Source organism: Cyprinodon tularosa, unplaced genomic scaffold (assembly GCF_016077235.1).
Source record: "Cyprinodon tularosa strain WSP-4 unplaced genomic scaffold, ASM1607723v1 ctg19, whole genome shotgun sequence".
NCBI classification, from domain to species: domain Eukaryota; kingdom Metazoa; phylum Chordata; class Actinopteri; order Cyprinodontiformes; family Cyprinodontidae; genus Cyprinodon; species Cyprinodon tularosa.
The window spans coordinates 20,721-42,079 of record NW_024038678.1 but is presented as its reverse complement, the minus strand read 5'-3'; the positions used below and the strand labels follow the sequence as shown (position 1 = coordinate 42,079).

Sequence of the window (21,359 nt, the reverse complement as noted above, 5' to 3'; positions counted from 1 at the left end):
CTGACCACCCGAGCAGATCTGGTACCTACACCGGCCAATGTGCCACTATAAATACACATTTCTGCAACACATTTGTTGTAGCTTTGCTGCCATTTGTAAATGGCCTCCTTGATTCAAACTGGGATTTGATGTGTATCCTTTTTAAGCACTCCTTCTGGGAATTTTACATATCTTTACAACATACAGGTATGGCCGTCATGGGGACGGCTCAAGATGACTTTTAAACACTCAACATGTCAATCATCACCTTCAAAAATAAACACCTGTTACACAGAGGGGTAGTTACATTTTAAAATGGCATGGATACACGCTTCCTTAGCGCCCCTCTTTGACAATGAACAATTTAAACCAGCAAATAAGACAATCATCATCATTTACCTATAGGTTAGCAGCATCTTTAAGCACACACAACCCTCTGCTTTACTCCCCTGGTAATGTCTTCCAAGCAGTGCCAAGGTTGACCAGCATCAGCAGAGTTATCAATCACCAACCAAAGAAATTGTCTTTGCTCATTGAAATGCTAACCAAAAGTAGGGTGGATCTGACTTCAGTGATATAAACCACAGGTTATAACACAATGGTACCTTTATTAGCTAATAATGACACACAATAACTACATAAACGATAAACCTCCCTGAAAATAAGCACAGGTAAATAAAAGCAAATAAACAGGAGAAAAGGTACGTTCAAGAGTCTCTGAGGAATGTTCAATACGTGCCTGGTTCAGACGCGCAGTCCGGGCACCCCATCCATTCATCCAGCAGGTAGCTCTGGAAGAGACTTGAATTATTCAGATGTTAACAGCAGAATGAAACTTTGCAGTGCTTAACTTTGTAACGCACAATAGCCTCGTCCACGGGGGCCCCCTTAAGGCAGCGGATAGCTTGTAGCAGCGGCTCAGACGGCAGCAGCACAACTACAAACAGCTTCTGAATCAACAGCTCACAGTGTCATGTTTCACAGTTCAATGCAATAAAAGAACCAGTGTTGCATTCGTCGGACGCCCCTAGCGGCTTCTCGGCAGACAGCAATTGGGCCCTGCTATTATGTGGGTCAGCTAAAACTTGAGAGTTTCTCAACAGATTCAGCAGACCGGTTTACAAAACATTGCATTCAATCTGGTTTGAATAGGAGGAAAAACAAGACGCTGTGTTCAGTTCCTTGCGAATCGTAGGCAGGGTGCAGTTTGATTTCGCCTGCGGACACAGACTCTTCTCCAGAGGAGTTTTGGCAGTTACAAAGCAGCCTGAGCTGAAAACCGGTTTGTGTCTCCCCTTTCGAATCCCTAAAGCCTTAGGCAAGCGGGCATGGGTTTGGAGTCGGCTGCTTAAGTAGACTCCGTGGTAGGGATATGACATCAGGGGGTGTCGGTCTTGCTTACATCGCCATTTGATCCTCAACGATGTTTTGAGGTGTACAATCTCATTTAAAAACCAAAAAAAGAATTCTAACTTATCATAGAAAATAAAGCAATTATTATTATTATTAGCACTATTTATAGCATCTGCCATATCCATAGAGACTGACAACAGGCATCAGAAATGTCCGAATACAATTTGCTTGATGTGTGCCAAGAACTTCGAAAAAAGCTTGTGTGAGGTGTGCTTTCCTTGTTGTCCGGCTGGAGACAAAAAACTTTAAAAGTAAAACTATTTTAACTCTAACTAATTTTTTTATATCTTATATTTAAAAATCACCTGACAGATTTTAAATTGTGCCATTTGAATGACCCTTTACGAGACAAATAGAACACCAAATATTGGAGAAATTACAGTTTGTGTCTTGCAAGTCAAATTGGCATGTTAGGGTATAGTGATTAAATACTGTTTTTTACAGTTATTCCTAAAATGATGGTTATGAATAGTTTTTCTGGTGTGTTACATCCAGTAACAACTGCTTGTTGGGTTACCCCTTTCTTCCCTTTTTTTACTCAGACATGTTTGTTGGCAATGAGGTTTAAATTTTGAAAAATAACAGAACCAGAAACATTTCACATTTTTCTGTCTCCTCTAAATGACTAATATCCAATATTGATGCAATCGAGCTGACAGAAAAATATGTTGACAGGGAACTTGCTCTTGTTTATGCAGTATGCATTGCTCCAGCAACACGGTTATGGAAAACCACACTTGGCAGAACAAAATAACTTCTATTACCAGGAGTTACAGCTTATATTTGAGGGAGTGGCAGTTTTTTAATGCAGGGGCGAGAAGAGATTGTTATTTCTGGCTTAGATCAATAACAGCCTTGCAAATTGACACACCGCAAATATGCTAAATGTCAGATGAGGTGAGGGATGATCTTGGTGTCAGGATTTGAAAAGGTTGGATCCATAACTTTATCTTGTAAACATACCTATCAGTGATTTAGCCTGGCATGGCATGTTAAGGCAAATTGCAGCAATGAGCTATAAGAACTAATGAGAAATAACGCTTGCTTTTCAAGTCGAGGTAGGAGAATGGAAAGGAAAATAGATTGGCCTGGAACTGACTGGAAACAAACTTCACTGTGACTCAGACTGTGCATTATTTACACTTCCTGCTCACGGCAGCTGTCACGGATGTCTCATGGTTTGGATTGAATTGCTTCAAAAAAGCATGAAGCTGAGTTAGAGAGCCGGCAATGGAGGTTGAAAATGTCTTTATTTGATCACTGCGGACCTTTAACAAAATGGCAGGGGATGCATGCATGTGTGCAGAATACACGTGTTATCTAGCTTCAGACGCTAATATCCCTACACCTGTGTGATCCACAGATGACAGAAAAAGCAAAATCATCAATTCATTGATAGGTTCAGCTAAAACTAAATAGGCTATTTTTTGTTTTTTGTTTTTGTGAAGCTCCTTTTGTTTTTAAAGCTTGTGCATGTAATTTGTAGAGGATTACAATCAATGTTTGCTGTGAAATGATTCATTCTGCGGATATGTTATTTAGATGACTCAGACATGATATTTGGATTCTATTCAAAGTTGTGCTGTAGTTTATCCTCGAATTCAAACCCACTTGAACAATTCCGAGAAATCCATCTTGATGCTGCTGCCTGTAGAAAATCTATTACTGCTGAAGATTTGATTGCAATGCATTGTCCAAGTGGTTTACTGTAGATCCATTTAGACAGTGTTCAGTAGTATGAACTTATGCTTGCTTGCCAGCACCGAAAACCCTTTAACCCTTTTTATTCTCTTTTTTTTATCCTGACTTACTTGTTCCAATTTAATTGGCACAAGTAGCTTTGTCCTCGATGGCCATACGAACTGTAATATAAAGCCAAGAACAGCATGCAAATTACACGACAAATTAGGTGGATTTGCATTTAATGTAAGACGCATTATGAGACATTTGTTAGTGCTTTGGAATTTGGAGGGGCTCATAAATTCTGAGAAAAATAAGAGCATGGTCACAGTGGACGCAATCTTGTTAAGTCACATTAGCCCCTTTTCCATGACAATTCTGGCTAGATGCATGATGATTAGAGAAATTTGATGCACAAAAATTTTCAAAGTTCCTGTTAAGGGACAGAAGTTAGTTCAACTTTGTGCTGGAATTCTAAAAGAGGTCATGCACTATTATTTATCAGCTAAAATAACAGTGTGTTATAAAGGGAAAGATCAGTGTTATTAATCTATTAGGCGCAAGGACTAAAGGATAAAACCAGTTGTGTTATCTTGTATCTGCCACTTGTTGGAGTGAATGTTTAGTGAGCTTTTTTTAAGTCGAACTCTTGCAGAGACAAAAATGTCATCCTTTTGCTCATTTTTCAAAATAGAATTAATTGTTTTGCTATCTTTGTTTTGCTTAAGCCTGGCATTTCTGGTTGCCATTATACACGTCACTGCATTTAATTGGTTTGAAATATTTCTGTTTTCAATGCTAATTCATCTATTGACTTCTGTATTTTTTGGGAAGTTTATGAATTCACTAATGTTTCAACAATTCATTAGGCTTATATGGTTAATGAAGGCAAAATACAATAGTATTTGAGGAAGTTCACTCTATCTGCCTTTTTTGTTGTTCCTTAATCAGGCATGCCCATTGTTGGTTGTTTAGAGGTTTTCCTGCTTTAACATAGCTGATTCTGAAAATTGCAGTTCAGCAAAAAAAAAACTGTTCATCAGCTATCAATCAAAACCAGATGTGCTGGATCTGGGAACCTCTAAAACCTGCAGGACAGCAGCCTTCGAGGACTGACACTCGGCATGCCTACTAGCTGAATATACATAAGCTATACCTATTGCACTTCACTGCCCCCATGATTACAGGTAGTAGCTTGCTTTGTTTTGGAACACTTCTGCAAGCTCCCTGATGATACGCTAAAATAAATAAAATGCTGAAGATTGACAAAAGGCTCCACCTTTATGATTCTGCATATTTAATGTTGAATATGAGCATTCTCTTAAGATCCTTGGTTTGTTTTCATTTATACACTGTTCTCTGAATGTTTTCTAGTTGCTGCCATTTTGGTTATTTCCCTAGTGTATATTTCTTAATGCCTTCCTGTGCTCTTTGTACACTGAGAGCCTGAGCCCGATTTTCAAAGATCCCAAATAAGAGGTGGTAAATTGCACAATATTTTTTTTTCATACGTGCAATAAGTGGGCGTGCTGCAGGTCACCTAATAAAGCTGATGTGCAAATGTTAAGACACTCAAACCAATTTGATTCCCTGCATTAAAATGAGCAGATTGTCTATTCTACAGGCAGTTTGAGAGTGGCTGTAAAATAAATATGAGGTCCAAAGCCATGGAGATGGAGCAGATAATGGCAATTATAGCAATGATAGGGGTATATCTCTGTAGGCTCTTTTCATGTTCTATTTTACATAAACATACCACACTGTATAAGTCAAGTCAATTTTTTGGATTCGTTTGAATTTTTTTGAGACTATCTGCTGTCCAGTCGCATTAATCTGTGCCGGCCTGTAGACATTCTAGACATTTTTCTTTATTCATATTATTCTACTAGTGTTATTTTTTAACTGTCAAAATATGTCCGAATGCACAATGTATCTCTCTCTACTCTCTGTCAATGTACAATTCCGCCTTTGTGGCAACAATCACAGATAATTTTGCCAGTCAGTTTAACCAGTGTTGTTTTTGACAACCAACTTAGATTCGGTCTATTATTAGTTTTATTAACGTTTAGTCATTACTATATGTGAAAGTTTTAGTCCAGTTTTACTCGACTAAAACTCAAAAAAGTTTTAGTCTAATTTTATGCTGCAATTCATAAAACAGCTATCCTTTACAATTTCTAATAATAACAAGATTCTCTACCAGACTGACCGCTCTTGCCTAGCCACTACAGTTGCTGGAGATACAATGCCGTGGCAATCCAGACATAAGTTTTATGAATATGTGAACTAAAATGTTGAAAAAATATTTAAAGATCTACTTACCTTTTCATTTGGGTCTTTATCCAAAAATAAAAAGCATGTTATTAAATATTTGCTTTTGATATAATTTAGGGATTCGTTTGTTAGAAATGAAAGAAGGTTTTGCATCACCTCTTGTGAGCTAGAAGAAATAAAATCCTGATAGACGAAATAACTTTTTACGCCTGGCAGAAGATGATCAGCAACATATAGTTTATTAAGTAGTGAGGGAAGGATTAGCCTTACTGCTGAGAGCGAACCATCAGTGTGGAGCATGAAGCGCAGACTCAGCTAAGCGCATGCAAAGACGCATTTCTACACAAGCACAGCTGGAAGAGCAGAGTTTGTCAGAGTGAAGCGCTCATTCCGGTTTATTTTCACCCCTGCCACTGCTGTCACGGTCCATCTGTGGTCCTAAAGAATGTGCATCGCTGCAGGCCAGGTGAACGGCATGACCAAACAGGACGCAGTAGCAAGGGTGATACTGCTTAGCTTCTCTGTCAGTTTACATAATGAGGCATTTTAAACGTCTGACAGACCGCAGGCTAGCTTTTTCTATTCAGTCTTGTCCCGTCAATGAAAACTCACACCCATGACTCGTCATGTTTTCGTCATCAAAGATCCACGTTTAGCTCGTCATTTGTCGTTATCGTCACGGAAAAAATTAAGCATCCACAAAATAATTTCGTCATTGTTGTCATTGACTGAAAAAACATTGGTCTACACTAGGGGTGGAACGGTTCACAAACTCCACGGTTCGGTTCGGTTCACGGTTTTGTGGTCACGGTTTTCGGTTGGGTTCGGTATATGTTGATTGTTAGCCTGACATGTTGGTCGTGTTGCTATTAACATAAACAAAACGTGTTGCACAATGCTTGCACACTGTTTTTATCCACAACTTTCTTTCCGCCATCATCGTAGGTCAATCTAAAAGCAAAGTGGTCCCATACAGCAGACCTATAAAGTGCTGCTGGCACATCTTCCAACTCCTGTTCTTTCCCACTCGCCATACCCACACAAAACTCCACAACAACAGATTTTTTTCTGCTACATCTGGCTATGCGGCTTAGCTTCTTCTTCTTGTTTACTACTGGTGGTTGGCTTTGGTCGCAGTACCACCACCTTCTGCTCTGGAGTGTACACGCTTCGCCTATGAGAAAAAGGAGCAGCGCATGAACCGAACGCAACACACGCGAATCGAACCGAGACAGTCGAACTGAACGGTTTGGACAGATTTCATAAACCGTTCCATCCCTAGTTTGCACCTGACTTTCAGAAGTACTTAAAAAAATGCAAAAAAACTGTTACTGGGTTTCTGTTTCTGAAGATCATTTTGCACATGGGAAATGTTTACATTTGCATATCCACCACCCATAAATTTGTGCAGTTTGGTCATTAGATTTTTGATTAAGTCAAAACCTTCAAAAAATGGTTTGCACATAGCAGTATCATCATTGCTTTCTCCTTTAAGAGGTAGTTTGAGGTTGCTATGATCCTGCCAGATTCTATTTGAATCATGGAGAGGAATTTAATCCTCTGATAGTGTGTTCTTACTTTAAATGTCAACTCTATTCCAGGTAATCTCCTTAGCTATGTTTGGTTTCTTTGTTGATTCTCTTCTAAGGTAAACTGGTTAACTTTTTAAAAAACAGTTGAGTTGCCCATTCTACTTTGCTTCAATTGCCTGCAAGAGCAAATAATATCTTGCTTTACAGCTCACATCTTTTGCTTTACAGCAATTGACAAAGCCTGCTGCAAATAGCTATAATTTCCTTATATTATGTTAAGTTTGACACCCAAATTAAAGTCTGCACTTCAGGCAAATATCACCACGACATTGTTTGTAAACAACTGAAATTGTGTAAATGGGAATTGTCTTAACATCAAGCTGCTTTTAAAGCTTTCTAAATGGAAATGATGATTTTCCTAATTGGATGCACAAGATGCAGCTGACATGCATACAGAATTTAATGTGATTATGATGCCTCACCATCATCATTTCAGCTACATTAAGTATATGCAATCAAAGAGATTTTAAAGCTTGGTCAATCTTTACTTTCATCATTCTTTTTATATGAAAATAGGACTCAGCTTAAGGGCTTTTAATAATTATGTATGGGTATACTATATGCTGATGCAGTATAACATCAGCCAAACCACTCATTTACAAATGAAAAAGGGTCATCTTACAGACCTTTATTTTTTTGTTTACACATTAGATAAAACAATCCATTAAGAACCCTTGAACAGCATTGAGGGTTGTTGAAGAGAATAATGTAATTTAATTCATAGCTAATCTTCTCCTATTAAAATAAAAGCTTAACAAAAAATAGGTTCAAATTTGTTTAGATAAATGAAGCTGCAATCTCTATTGGCACCATTTGAATCATAGAAGCATCTACATTAGCCTGATAATAAGTTAAAATGGTTATGGTTTGGATTTGTAATAATACTTGATTTTAGAAGAATATGTTGAGTTACAGCTCAGAATTTGATGTAAATTAATACATTTACATTAATTATATCCAACTTAACCTCAGAAACACCTTACAATGTATGGTTACTGCTTTGTGACACAGATTGCAGTTGTTTGAGACTTATTTTCAGGTTGTTTGAAGCTCCAGCCATCATATGTTATTTATCACCAAGTGATTTAATTAAAAGCATTCAGAACTTTGTTCTTAAGCAATAGCTGTTTGAACTTATATTTAATTAAACATTGGTAATGCATTTAGTGCATTTAGATGTTTATTAAAAAAAGATTGCAAAAGATTTTAACAAAAGTCTGTTTTACAATTAGATGCATAATGTGAAAGACTACTTTAATTTGATGGTCAGTATACTGATTCCTCCAGGTGATAGATATTTTTTTAGGAACAAATATAATGTTTAAAATGTTTTTGTGAGAGAGAATAGATATTGCACATTATGGAGCTCTGCTCCAATATATAATTTTGCCCTATTAATAAAACAATGATGTAATATTTTCAGGGTAGCCTTTTTTACCTGGTCTTTCAAACATTTTATTATATAATTATTAGCAGCTGGCAACAGTTTTTGTGTTGTCTTTATGAGTAGTTCCTCCATTCATATTTTCAGGCAGCAGCCCAGGAACTATCTACAGTTAAAACCAGATTGGTACATATTTTGTAAAACAAAAAAAAAAGACATTTATTTATTTTAACAGTTGTCATTAAATCAGCCCAAATCAACTTTGTGTTGCTTGTAAGTCAAAATATGAAAACATTTTGTGGTGGTTTGTTTCTTTGTTTTTACACAGAATTTTACAGAGATTCATTCCATCTGACAGGACTGGATATGACTAAAGCCTCTTCCTTCTGAAATAAGCGGGTTAACCCGGGTTTTTCAAACATGGATCGACCCGCTAACAAGCGCAATTTGGCTGGGTCTTACCGCCACTGGCAAGCTGCGTGGCATCTGTCCCTACGTAGCTGCGTGTCGGGTGACACCATGACGCTGGGTTAGCGTTAATGGTGACATCAGTGTAACAGAAATCAGGGAAGTAAACAACAGAGAGAAGCAGGTATGGAAGCCAGGGCGTAGTCAGTGTGCTTTATTGTTTCACTCTTTTGTTCCTTTGAATCCCTTCTACCAGTGCTGCGCCAAGTTTATCGAATGTAAACAGAGTTGTTTGGGTGACTGGTGCGGTGACCTCCATATGTTGGGTTCAATGGTGTCATGTAATTTAGTGGGTCAACCCAGGTCTGGTGTTGCCACAGCATGCCGATCAGAGTCGAGGCGATTTAAACATAAGTCTCTTGCCGAGTTGTTTGACCCGAGTAGAGACAAGTCAATGAGCCGATCCTTCCTCATGTATGAGAGTTTTAGTTTCAACTGGTTTAATTCCATTAAAAACTTATCTTTAAGGAACCATTTGCAATATAATTATTAATCCAAAAAATAATGAGCAAATAATAGTTAGTTGCAGTCCTAATTGTTAGTATGGTCATGGAGTTTAATTTTATTTATATTATACTACCAGACATGATTCTAGAAATAAAGGTCCCTAGGGATATTGTGAACTAAGATCTGGCTTCACCTATGGTGTTTTGCAGAGGAAATGACACGGTCAACAAAACTAACTTAATTTAAAACATTGTGTCTTACTATGATCAATAATTATACTACAAATGTGAAAAATATAAATGTATAAAATCACAGGGCAAATGGGGTCCCAAGAAAAAGCAATGGGATTCAGACGCTCTATTGTCCTTTCAGATTCGCTTCCAGCAAACCAAATCTCTTACTGTAGGAAAAGTCTGTTAGTTAGGAATAGCCAATGGGTCATTATTTATACCTAAATCTAATACGGTTGTGGGGATTTAATTAATTTAGCATTTATGAGTGAAAAAATGAAAACGATATTTTTCGTTGTGATCACTGAGTCCAGGAGCGGCCATTTTTACCCAAATATAGTAACACTTCACTCCTGACATCTTCTGGCAGTGACGTCACGGTGCAGTACGCCTAGCGCCATTCTCCCCGCTTTACAAGCAAAATCAATGGGAACTACTAGACACATCTGCAATCAACAACAATTATTAAATATTTTGATAGGACTTCACTATTGAAATTTGTGACAGCTATAGTTAAACCAACGATTTATGTGCATGACAGTTGGATATTGTAATATATCAGGTAAAATTGGAAAAAAAATCTGTTATTTCACCTTGCCAATTCGTGATCCTCCACGGACGGGTTCGTCGTGGGATTGCCAACTTGAAGAGGGAGGATTAGCCATCGAACTTCTGGCCAGAGAAAAAACACATCAATAATCCGTTACTCTCTGCTTCGCATAGTGCACTGGTCGTCACCATCATGGATAATAGCGTGTTATGACAAACACCAAATACAGCACTGGGACTTGCTCAACAGCTGATACCGCACCATGACGTCACAAACCAGTAGGTGGCAGTAGTGCTCTTTGACAAACATGGATGTCTCCGGAAAAGCACATGCAAATGAAATTACTCTTACCATTTATTAAAAAGTATGTAACAATTTCATACTTAAGGTACTTTCAGAGGTTTGTATTCTGAATGTGACCGGACTTTTCCTTTAAGTGTTTTACGGTTGGTATTACCAATGTATCAACTGGTAGCTACAGAAACAGCCAACCCTGCGACAATACTACTTAGAGTTCTACAACAGGGCAGTGCGTCGGCCACAAAATTATAAGCAATAATACGTTTTTTTTTCTGTTTTACGTTTATAATTTTCACATTTGTAATACAATTTTTTATGGCAGTAAGAAACGATCTTGTACACTATGTTGGTTTGGTTGACTGTTTTATTTCCCCTTTAATGTCCCATTGTGGTTTTGTGTAGGGATGCACGATATAATCGACCCCCTATCTAGGGCTTCGGTTCTTTTATGGTACCGACCGAAATGCTTCGGTTCTACAGAGTATCGAAACATGCCTCGTCTTTCGGTACCAAGTTTCGGTGATTGGCTGTAACACTTAACGTGATTGCGTCATCCAGGAAAAATACACAGGTGGTCACGCCTACAGCCAGGGTTCATGTGTATCTGTTGTGAACTGGTTGTAGCGTCGTGGAACCCCTTTAAAATGCCCCCCAGGTCAAAAGTGCGGCTTCACTTTATTAAGACTGATGCCAATAGTGTGCAATGCAATACATCGTGCACGGAAACAATTTAAGAGCAGAAAGTTGCTCGGTGTTTGACTGCAAGAAGAGCGGACCGCAGCCGGCGCGACCATCCTCCTCTCAGCAGCCCGTGGGCGGAGCAAAGCCAGAGCGGAGTGAATCATGCTGCTTTCAAACTGGACGCAGCAAGAACATCAAAATTGCGTCTGCTGCTTCCTTTTTGCTGCTTGTACCAGCTTCTGATGCGCGGCTGAAGAAGCTTTGCTGCTCTGGCTACGCGGTCGAAAAGTGGCTCTGACGTGCGTTTGGCGGAGCTACTCTATCCTTTATTTGCCTTGCAGCTATATTTGCTGTGATCAGTGGGAATAAAGTAGTTTTATTATGTTTTTAAGTGGGAAAATCCACCTGAAAACTTAATCACTGTAGTCAGTTCATCCTGCCTTCCAATATTTCTGTCGGAGCCGCTCAGAACCCCACATACCAGCAGTGCGCTGTCAGTAGGATCCCATTCAACGGGCTTGTTTGTCAGACATGGTAATTTTTCTAAAGGAAAACTGCTAAGTAAAAAGGTCCTCACAATGTAACAGTGAATATTAGAAACTGAAATTTTTTTTTATGTAAGAGGAAAAATGTAAATGGTAAAATCAGAGCTTAAAATAAAACTCAAGATTTGTACTTTTTTATGTTGTGTAATTTTCTTTTTCTTCGAATTGATATTATAAAACTGGTATCGAAAAAAGTATCGTTCAGGAACCGGTATCGAAGTGAAGGTATCGGTATTGGTACCGGAACCGAAAATTTTTGAACAATACCCAGCCCTACCCCTATCGGTATCGGCCTTAAAACTGAATATCGGACATCGGCCACCCCACCGATATTTAACCATATATTTGATCAGCTTCTGAGTTTCTAAAGTCTAAAAAAAATATATATATATATACTACTTCTTCTTCTTCCTCAAAAACGTCTTTTTTACAGACTTAAAAACTTCTAAAGACGAGGGAAAAAATATTGATACATTAAAATATCACAATATCTTCATATGCTGATATATTGCCATTTAAAAACACCATATCAATCTCTTTTACTAATGAAATATTGCTATAGGACATTGTTATGCTACAAAATCCCCCGAAAATTCACAAAATTTGGCATATTTTTATATGTTGATATATTGATGCGGTATCGATCTATTTTACTAACAAAATCTCACAAGAATTTGCAAAATATCACGAGAGTTTGTAACAGAACTATGAAATTTCATGAGATTTTGAAAGTAAAATAGATCGATACCGCGTTTTTAAAAATCAATTTGATATCAGCATATGAAAATATATTTGAGTTTATTATTTTTCAAAGTGTCAGAAATGGATAACAAAACTGCTATTTTCAATGACTACTTATTTTTGTCCAGCTTTAACATCGGTATCGATATCGGTTATCGGCTACATGAGTTTTAAAATATCGGATATCAGCCAAAATCCCAATATCGTGCATCCCTAGTTTTGTGCGTTTTTTTGTCTTTTATTTACACATAAACATCTGCAAATTGTACCACAGGATTACTCAGTTGTTAATCTAGCAGAAGCTGGTTATACAGCTATGATATCATCATCTAAATTTCCTGGAATGGTTTAAAGTCAAAGTATCGTAGTGTAGGAAAACACTTTAATACAAAGAAGAAGGGAAAAGAAATCCGTGATCCAAACAATCTTGCTATAAATGTAGTTGTCAGATTTAACGTAGGATGGCAATAAATGGCTATAGGAACAAGGTTGCTATATGTAAAGTTATATATATATGTTTTGTGTGTGTGTGTGTGAGTATTTAACACAAAGGTATATTAATCACAACTTTTAAGTGTTTTCAATCTGAACAACAATAATTATTTAGTATTTTTAAGAATTAAATAAAAGCTAACTTAGCCTTATGTTATCTGAGGCAACAATCCAATGTGCTTAACACTACAAATACTTTTCTGTTTATATTACTTGACTAAGGAAATGACAGCACATGCTTTCATTTGTAATGATAGTCCTAGTTTTGTTTGCAATACCTCATATTTCACAATCTTATACTTTGTTTATGTTGTAGAGTGGGGTTTTCAGTCTTCTTTTTGGTCCCCTCCCCTCGCCGCACTGAAGGTCAATGATAATCGCTTCTGACACAAAAGGCTCCTGAGTGATCATTTGGGTGCTTGTTTTCAACAATAGCAGCAGTTAATGCTTCAGAGGATGCCTCACAAACACTCCTTCAGACGAGGAGGATGCTTACAGAGAAGGTCACTGTGTAAAGATAACATCATTGTCAATAACGTTCAAACCATGTGGAGAACACTCTCGCTAAAGTTTGACAGCTGCATTCCCATTATGGCCCTCAAAAAGAAGTGCGTCGGTCCCTCTGTTTTGTGTGCTGCTGGAGCTTTATCATTGTTTCACCAGTGTTATTCAGACCTGAGAAGAGATTTCACAAACTTTGATAGGGTTCCAATAATCTCAGTATAATATATAAATCTGTCTCTGCAGAGTAAGAAATAAAAACCCAGACTGACGCTTGTCTCTCCATGTTATTGAAAGACCATTGAAACGCTCCAGGGAGACATCCTGTTGCCTTCAGCCAACCAAATATAATTAAGAGGATAAGGAATTGGTCCTTGATTGTCTGCCCCATTAATATGTATTAATGGTGCTAGTGTATTAAAGTTTTTTGTTATCGAAAGCCACTAATGAGTTTTAAAACGATCAATATCTCTAAAGCCAAAGCTTTAAGGCCAAACATGAGGGAAGCATGAGGTGTAAGCTGTAGATTACTTGTTATGGGGCATTCATACTAATTTTGTAGTTGTTACTTTTTTATGATAACTAATTAAAATATTGTCAAAAATTTATCAGCTATAAATAAAAAGGTGGGTTTTTTGAGCAAAGTGTTTTTTTTTTGTTGTTGTCTCATTATTCTGCAGACTGACTCAATGTTCTCCAGTGGTCCATTATTTCTGAGAAGCCAGCACATTCAATAAAACAGGGAACTAAAGTAAAACATCACACCGCTTAATTGGTGGGATAATTCAAATAAATGATAAAAGTTTGGCTCCTTTGGGCTGGAAGGGCCCGTCTTCATCTTTTAGCTTTTAATTTGACTCCCTGCTTCTCTGCTGTTCAATCGATCCATTACTGCGAGCACTATGAAAGGCAGGGATTACATGTTGGGAGAAAGAGGAGGATAAATCCTGAATTAACTTTTAATTCTTTGTGAAGGGCACTGCTTCGAATGGAAGTTATTTTTTCCCTTTTTCTTTTCCGGAATGTTCTCCTGCTAATGTTGATATGAAGACCTAAAGGCTGTGGAGGATTACAATATGACTGGGATGTATTTCTTAATCATTGTTAGTCACGTATGTCTCATAGAATGTGAAGGCACACTCATCCTTTTGGTGAAAAATTGGCGTCTTTGCACGTGCGATTCCCTCACCGTGTCCTTTCCCATGTTTGAGCCAGGTCCCCCCAGCCCCCCGGACTCGGTGACGGTGGAGGAGGTGACAGACAGCACGGCCCAGCTAGCGTGGAGCCCTGGCAAAGACAACGGCAGCCCCATCATCAACTACATAATTCAGACAAAGACTCCGTTCACGGTGGGCTGGCAGAGGGTCAATACAGGTACTCCATGCTTGTTAATACATTTACATTTTAAAGCATAGTCACTGATTTCTACTATGTATGTAACAACTTGAAGGTCCTTGCAGGGAGGTTTTTGTGTCCTAGGGTTTAACGCTATTTAATTTGTGATTTAATATGCTTTAGTACAAAAATATACACAATTGAAACTAGATATTACACATAAAATGAATGGATATTTTTTCTTCCGACTGTCGCTTGGCATGAAGAACAGATAGCTTGTCATATTTTAGGTCAGTTAGGATTATTTTAACTATTGAAAAAATATAAAGCTTTTTTATGTCAAAATATTACATACATTTCTTTAATGTTTGGTTAAACTGCCCTTTAAACTGTATGTTCAGAACTTCCTCAAGCTTCTCCAAAGCCTTTTCTAAGATTTTGGCCCATCTCTTTGAACCAGTGAAACTGAGTGAAGTTTTGAAGGCAGCCTTTCCCTTGGGACTAAAAATTGGTCTTTGTTATTGTCACTCCAAAACATTGGATAAGTTCTCTTTTAGCCACGTTGTAACAGATTTTGCAGTCATTGTCAGATTTAAAAAACCCATTGGTGCCCAAGCTTTAATATCCTGTCTGATTTCTTCAGTTTTTGCACATTGCTTTTCCCTCGTGATGCAATCTATTTAGTGAAAAGTAGATTTGTCCATTCTGCTGCAATGTCCCACTTGTAACAGTATTCTTCTACCCACGTACTTCACATCAGGTATGATGTTCTCATCATTGTAGGGTTCAAAATATTTTATTCATTGGTGACACCTAAATGTAGCTATACAAATTAGGGTGGCTATTTTGATTAATCAAAAAAGCAGATTAATAGATTCATAATCAGATGGCAAAAGGTTCTTTAAAGAAGGTTTTACACTGAATTCAAACCAGGTGAAGCTAAATTTGTGCACTTAGAGGACTTCTGGATAGAGCATGTTAATAGACAAAAAAAAAGTTTTTCATCTTACAAGCAAACATTTTTATTTATTTTTTTTACAATTTTGGAATAATGACTGCTTTGAGTGGGTTTCTCTTTCAGCTAAAGGTATGTTTTAATGTCTCTATAATCAAGATAATATCTAATCGATTACTTAATTAGTTGATGATTATTTCAATAATCAATTAATTTCTATCAATCCAAATAGTTCTTTAAACCAAATGTAAGGGCATTTTGAATAATTTTCAGAGCTTAAAAGCCTATGGGTTCAGTATAAATAAAGATTTAGAACCGCAGAAATGTTGTTCCATTGACACATTTAAGATGTGTTGCACTTGCAATATGCAGCACATATAAAAGCAAAGATTTAAAAATAGAAACATAACATGCAAACAACTGTATGGTTCAATCTGTGAAGTATATAGAGTGCATTTATATCCACAACTAGCTACTATAAGACCAAAATATTTAATAAAAATTTGATAAAGGGCAGTTTATTATTATCCAACCTCATACAGTGTGTGTAGATCTATTATTATTAATAGATTATTATTTTTGTCCTTATTATTGTTCTTACTTATGTTATACACATTGATCAAATGTGTTGACTATTTCCAAGTTCAATTGTGTTGAATAATCCTTAAGCATTTAGGATTTTTATTTATTGAAATAGTAAGAGGATAAATAACATATTTGTATTCCAAACAACCATAAAAGCATTAGAAATATTGTCATTCCAAAAGTACTGATATGTGCATTTATTTCAGTAGCAGCCATAAGTTGGGAAAAAAAATTATTTAAAGCTACGAAATAAAATTGATAAAATAATATGAAATAAAATTGAAAAGCTGCTTCTGCTCCCTACAAGCGTAGTTTAAAATGGAATTAAAGTGCTTTGCAGACACCAATGCCAACAGCAAAACCTTTTTTTCCTAAATTATACATTCATTTTTTACAGCATTTATCCTTTTTATATGCATGAAAAAAGTTGATAGTCATTTTGAATTAATTTTGAACTCTATGGGGAATTTATCTATTTTCAAACCCTTAGAAATTTTAAACCTGCAAGAAAATCTTGGGGTGGCAAATAGGAAGCCATGCACAGATTGGTTTTAAATGCAGTTCTGGGTATGATAGATTTACACCTTAGTGAAAAATTCAGCTTCTAAACTCACTTTGATCCACCTTTCCGGTTTTTATGTGTTTTAGTCTTAAATCCACTTTATGATGTAGCTGAAATGCTTTATGTGTATTTATGTTGTTATCTCTTTCCACTGTGGTTGTATGTTTGATAGGGTTTGGACTCTATAACAATGTCTTATTTCTTACAGTTCCAGAGGTAATTGATGGTAAAATTCTCACTGCTACTGTGGTTGACCTGAACGCCTGGGTTGAGTACGAGTTCAGAGTATTGGCCAAAAACGGTGTTGGTGTTGGTGAACCTAGTCCCGTGTCAGTGAAGACTAGAACAGAGGATGCAGGTGCAGAAAAATCGTTGAAATTGAATCCTACTGCTTTGTTTATATATATGCAGATGAGTAGGGCAAGTTGTCTTGTTTTGCAGTTCCAGATGCAGCCCCAGGTGATGTAGGTGGAGGGGGAGGAAGCAGATATGAACTGGTCATCACATGGGAGGTAAGTCATCAGTCTTATGTTCTTCTCTATCTATTATTTACTGCTTACAGTCAGTCTTTTTTTATCTTTGCGAGAGGTCAGGGGAAATCTGACGATGCCTTTGATTTGGTTTATTTCTGCGCTGTTATTGTAGAGAAAGTATAAACAGTTGTGTCCAGTTTGTTGAAGACAAATACTTTGTTGAACCAATTTCTCAAGGCAGTTATGGTGAAAAATGTGTTTTGTTTTGCTTTGTTGTTGTAACCATCTAGAACAGTTTTTACCTGCTGTTCTTTATAAAACTGTTCTAAGCTGTCAGATTGGATGGAAAGGGTCGGTGAACATCCATTTTAATGCCACTGATATTAAATCTTATTATAATTTAGTTCCAGATGTGGCCTGGGTCATTGTAGCACATTAATATGTTTTTGAACTTATCTCCTTAGTGTAGCTTTAGATGTATATGTAGAGTTATTGACCTATTTGAAACTTGTCTGAACCATTTTTCTCCAGCCTCCAACTGATTTTCTGTCCAATCAGCACTGACCAGCTGTTCTTTTCAAATAAAAAGCATTTCTTGAGCTCACGCACAATTATATAGTACTCTGTTTGCTTTTCACGTTAAATTCAGATAACATAAAAAAGGTTTGCCGTAGTATTACACTGCAAAATTTTCTGAAAATGAGTAAAAATGTCTTAAATTAAGTAAATTTACCCTTAATTCGATGATGGAATTTGTATTTTCTACTTTTAAATAGGATAATTAGATAATAAGCACTTGAAATAAGAAACTGCAATTGTCTTGTTCCATTTGCAAATTGTCTCTCTTACCTCCCATTTAAGAAGAAATTCACTTATTTTAAGAAAAAAATGACTTATTTAGATTTTATTTTTTGCGGCGTACACATAAAATTGAGAAATGCTCAATGGTACTTCTGTAAGTCTGTATGCAGTTTATGAAGATCGGGTGGGTTTTCAATTCTTTTAGCTTATTTAAATCCACACCTTTTAAGTCTGCCATTGAAGCAAACTGGTTTTGTGGCTGGATAATAAGATTCTAAGGTTCTGAGTTACAGGGCTAATTTAGTACTTTATTAAGTGCCAATTAACTTTTATTTCAAAAAACAGCTTGCTTGGTCTGTAATAAGCACAGAGGCATTTTGAAACAGTATCTTACTTCTCATTTCATTATCTCAGGTAGGTCATGAAAGCAATTTGTGGGTCATGTCTGAGTGTGCAGTGATTGCATAAGCCCAGTGCCGGAGTGAATGTGACTGGTCTGTATATATTTTAATATCACTATAGTTTTGTGTTTCACTCTCAGCCTGTCCCCGAAGAACTGCAGAATGGCGAAAGCTTTGGCTACATCATTGCTTTTCGCGCCTTCGGAGAAGTCAGCTGGACTCACGTGGCCACCTCGGCCCCCGGTGCGTCCCGCTACGTGTACCGCAACGATAGCCTCGCACCCTTCTCTCCTTTCCATGTGAAGGTGGGCACTTACAACAGCAAAGGACAAGGCCCCTTTAGCCCTGTTGTCACCATCTACTCTGCAGAGACAGGTAAGTATGGATATAATGGGGGCCGAACTAAGAAAAGCTTGAAAGCTACTTGTTTCTGGGAAAAAAGGACAAAGATCACAAAAGTGGTTTTACTGCATCTACTGCTTTAGAAATCACTTTTAAAGCAAGAGAAAGGCAGAAAATGTGGAACACAATTGCAAGACATTTATGTAAGAGTGGGTAGTGCGTTTTCATCCAAATATCACCACTCACTTCAATGGTTTTACCAAGGTAAAAAACCAGTTGGCATTTAGCTCGATGCTCCCTCTCAGCTCATGGAGAGGCAGTCAGTTTGTGCTGTAGTGTGGGTCTATTTACCAGCAGCACCTTTGTGCGGTGACTCATCTGTGCTCGGATCAAGATTTATAAATGTAAAAATGAATAAATATATATCTGCTTATCTCCATGATGCTGCATCCTGACAGAAATGCCGGGTCTCATGTTTTCTGTTTTTCAGAGCCAAGCGGAATGCCAGCGGGGGTTTGGGCCGGGAGTGTCTCAACCTCTGAGATTGAGGTGAATTGGCAGGCTCTCACCATCACCCCTGAAAGGGTCCTGGGCTATGAGGTACTTTTCTTTTTACCCATATAAATGGAAGCAGATATCAAAGACGACACAATTCAAAACGCTTGTCATCACCTCAGTTTTCACCTCAAAGCCATCTCTTCAAAACTGCGTCGCTATGGAAATGCTATCCTCGCTTCTCTTCCAGACTGGAATTACACACTTCTTTGTATCAGCTTGACAGGAAAACATGTCAGAATTTTTTTCAGGAGAAGAAAGGAAAATTACCCATCTGCATGCTCGCTCTGATCTAGCTGTCATTTATGCAAAATCATGACACACATGACCTTAAAGAAACACTGGTCTTCATGTCAGTGAATAGTATTTCACAACCCAGATTCTAGTAACTATAACAATTTTTCGCTTTTAATTGTAATGCTAAGGAAATACAGGATGGATTGATTTTGAACTCAAAAAGCTAATATTATTTAAATTTATTGGCGGACACTCGGGCAACCTGATTAATCTAATTAAACCCGAACCATTCAATAGTTCCCAATTTCTTCACAGAAAACATATACTGTCTTTCTTTTTCATAAATCACTTGTTTACAATTATCAAACAAAGAGAGAAGCATAGGATATAAGAGTGGGCTTCATGTTCACTAGTGTTATTTATTGTTATTCTAATGATTAGGAGTGATAAAAGCGATAAAGTACGGTACGTGTCAATTTAGAATTTAATCAGTCAGACTTCAATTAGTGTAATTATTTAAATTTCATACTTTATTACGCACAACATGATGTATTGCAGAGTTAAATTATGGGACAGTAAATCCACGAGTTGAGTGACAAATTGTTAATTTCTCTAATTGTTTTCATCATTTAGATTGATTAAACGGTTGAACATTTGCTTAATTCCATGTTTTCATAATGTTCCTTTGATTACAGCCAAAATCACAGAATGTCTGTGTGACTGTGTGATATCCCCTTTCAAAAGAGCGAGTTTAGAGAAAGACTCTACATTTACAGTAGAAATAAAATGATCAACTATATCTGGCCTAACGTATGCTGCCATTCTTGGTCTGATGTGAGCAAGTGGAAAAATGCAACAGCCCGTCTTGTTAGATCATCAAAGCTGACCTCTCTTTGGAAGATTCACCCAGAAGCATCATTTTAAAGTCAAGCTTTCTGCCGGTTGACATGAAATAAGTCCAAAAGTTGCCATTTCCGTCCAGATACACATGAACATGTTTCTGAAGATTTAACATCGTCTTAGAAAAGTATTCATATCCCTTCATCTTATATGTAGGTTGTGACTTAATAAGGCTCAAACTTCAATGTATTTTATTTACATTTTTAATAGAAACTGAAAATGTCATGGTCTTAGTTCTGCCGTTCTTTACTTTGCTCCTTGTTTTCTAGATTTATTGGTTTAATTCCAGTTTTGTTGTATTTCTAGTTTATATTAGTTCTCATGTTTTTCTGTTGTCCCCTTTTGCCCTCTTGTGTGTGTATGTTCCTTTCCCCTTGGCTCCCTCGTTGTCTCCTCTCACACCTGTTCCTTGTCTGCTCGTTAGCCCTCCCTTTGTCTCTCTCTCCTATATATGCTCTCCCTCTGCTCTCACTCTTTGTTGGTTCCTTGTCTTTGCTGTCCTCCCGTGCTGTTGTCCACATTCCTCGTCTCTCCCTGGCTCCTCGTGTTCGGTTTCCCCCAGGTGTCTCCATAGTTCTGGTTTGCTTTGATTATTAGTTGGATTTTTGCATTCCTGCCTTTGTTACTGTTTTTGCCCCCATTAAACTTCCCAAGAGTTGTCCTCAGCCTCTGCCTCTGCATTTGGGTCCAAACCACAACTAAACCGTGACAATAGGAACCAACCACAATGGACCCAGCAGAGCCCAGTCTGGACACCCTAAGGGACTTTTTCCTCAATCTAGGCAATACTCTGGACTCAATATCCAACCTTACACCGCCTTGGAAGAGGGTGAGTGCAACCAGCCAACTTAAACAGATTCTCCTCTCAAACTCCACACTCATTTCTCCCCCAGTACTATCTGAACTGTTTGAAGAGTTGGAGTGGAACCACCAAGC

The 21,359-nt window shown here is 37.5% G+C and overlaps 1 protein-coding gene across 2 annotated transcripts in view; it reads left to right on the top strand.

Annotated features, from left to right (window-relative positions):
* The window catches only part of cntn3a.2 (contactin 3a, tandem duplicate 2), a 75,555-nt gene that overhangs the window by 43,046 nt on the left and 11,150 nt on the right, over positions 1-21,359 (top strand). For both annotated transcript variants that reach the window (XM_038283143.1, XM_038283142.1), the window contains exons 15-19: positions 14,493-14,651; positions 16,923-17,072; positions 17,156-17,226; positions 18,530-18,764; positions 19,222-19,331. In XM_038283143.1, the coding sequence (XP_038139071.1) occupies positions 14,493-14,651; positions 16,923-17,072; positions 17,156-17,226; positions 18,530-18,764; positions 19,222-19,331 (725 nt within the window). The remainder of the gene's footprint in view (positions 1-14,492; positions 14,652-16,922; positions 17,073-17,155; positions 17,227-18,529; positions 18,765-19,221; positions 19,332-21,359) is intronic.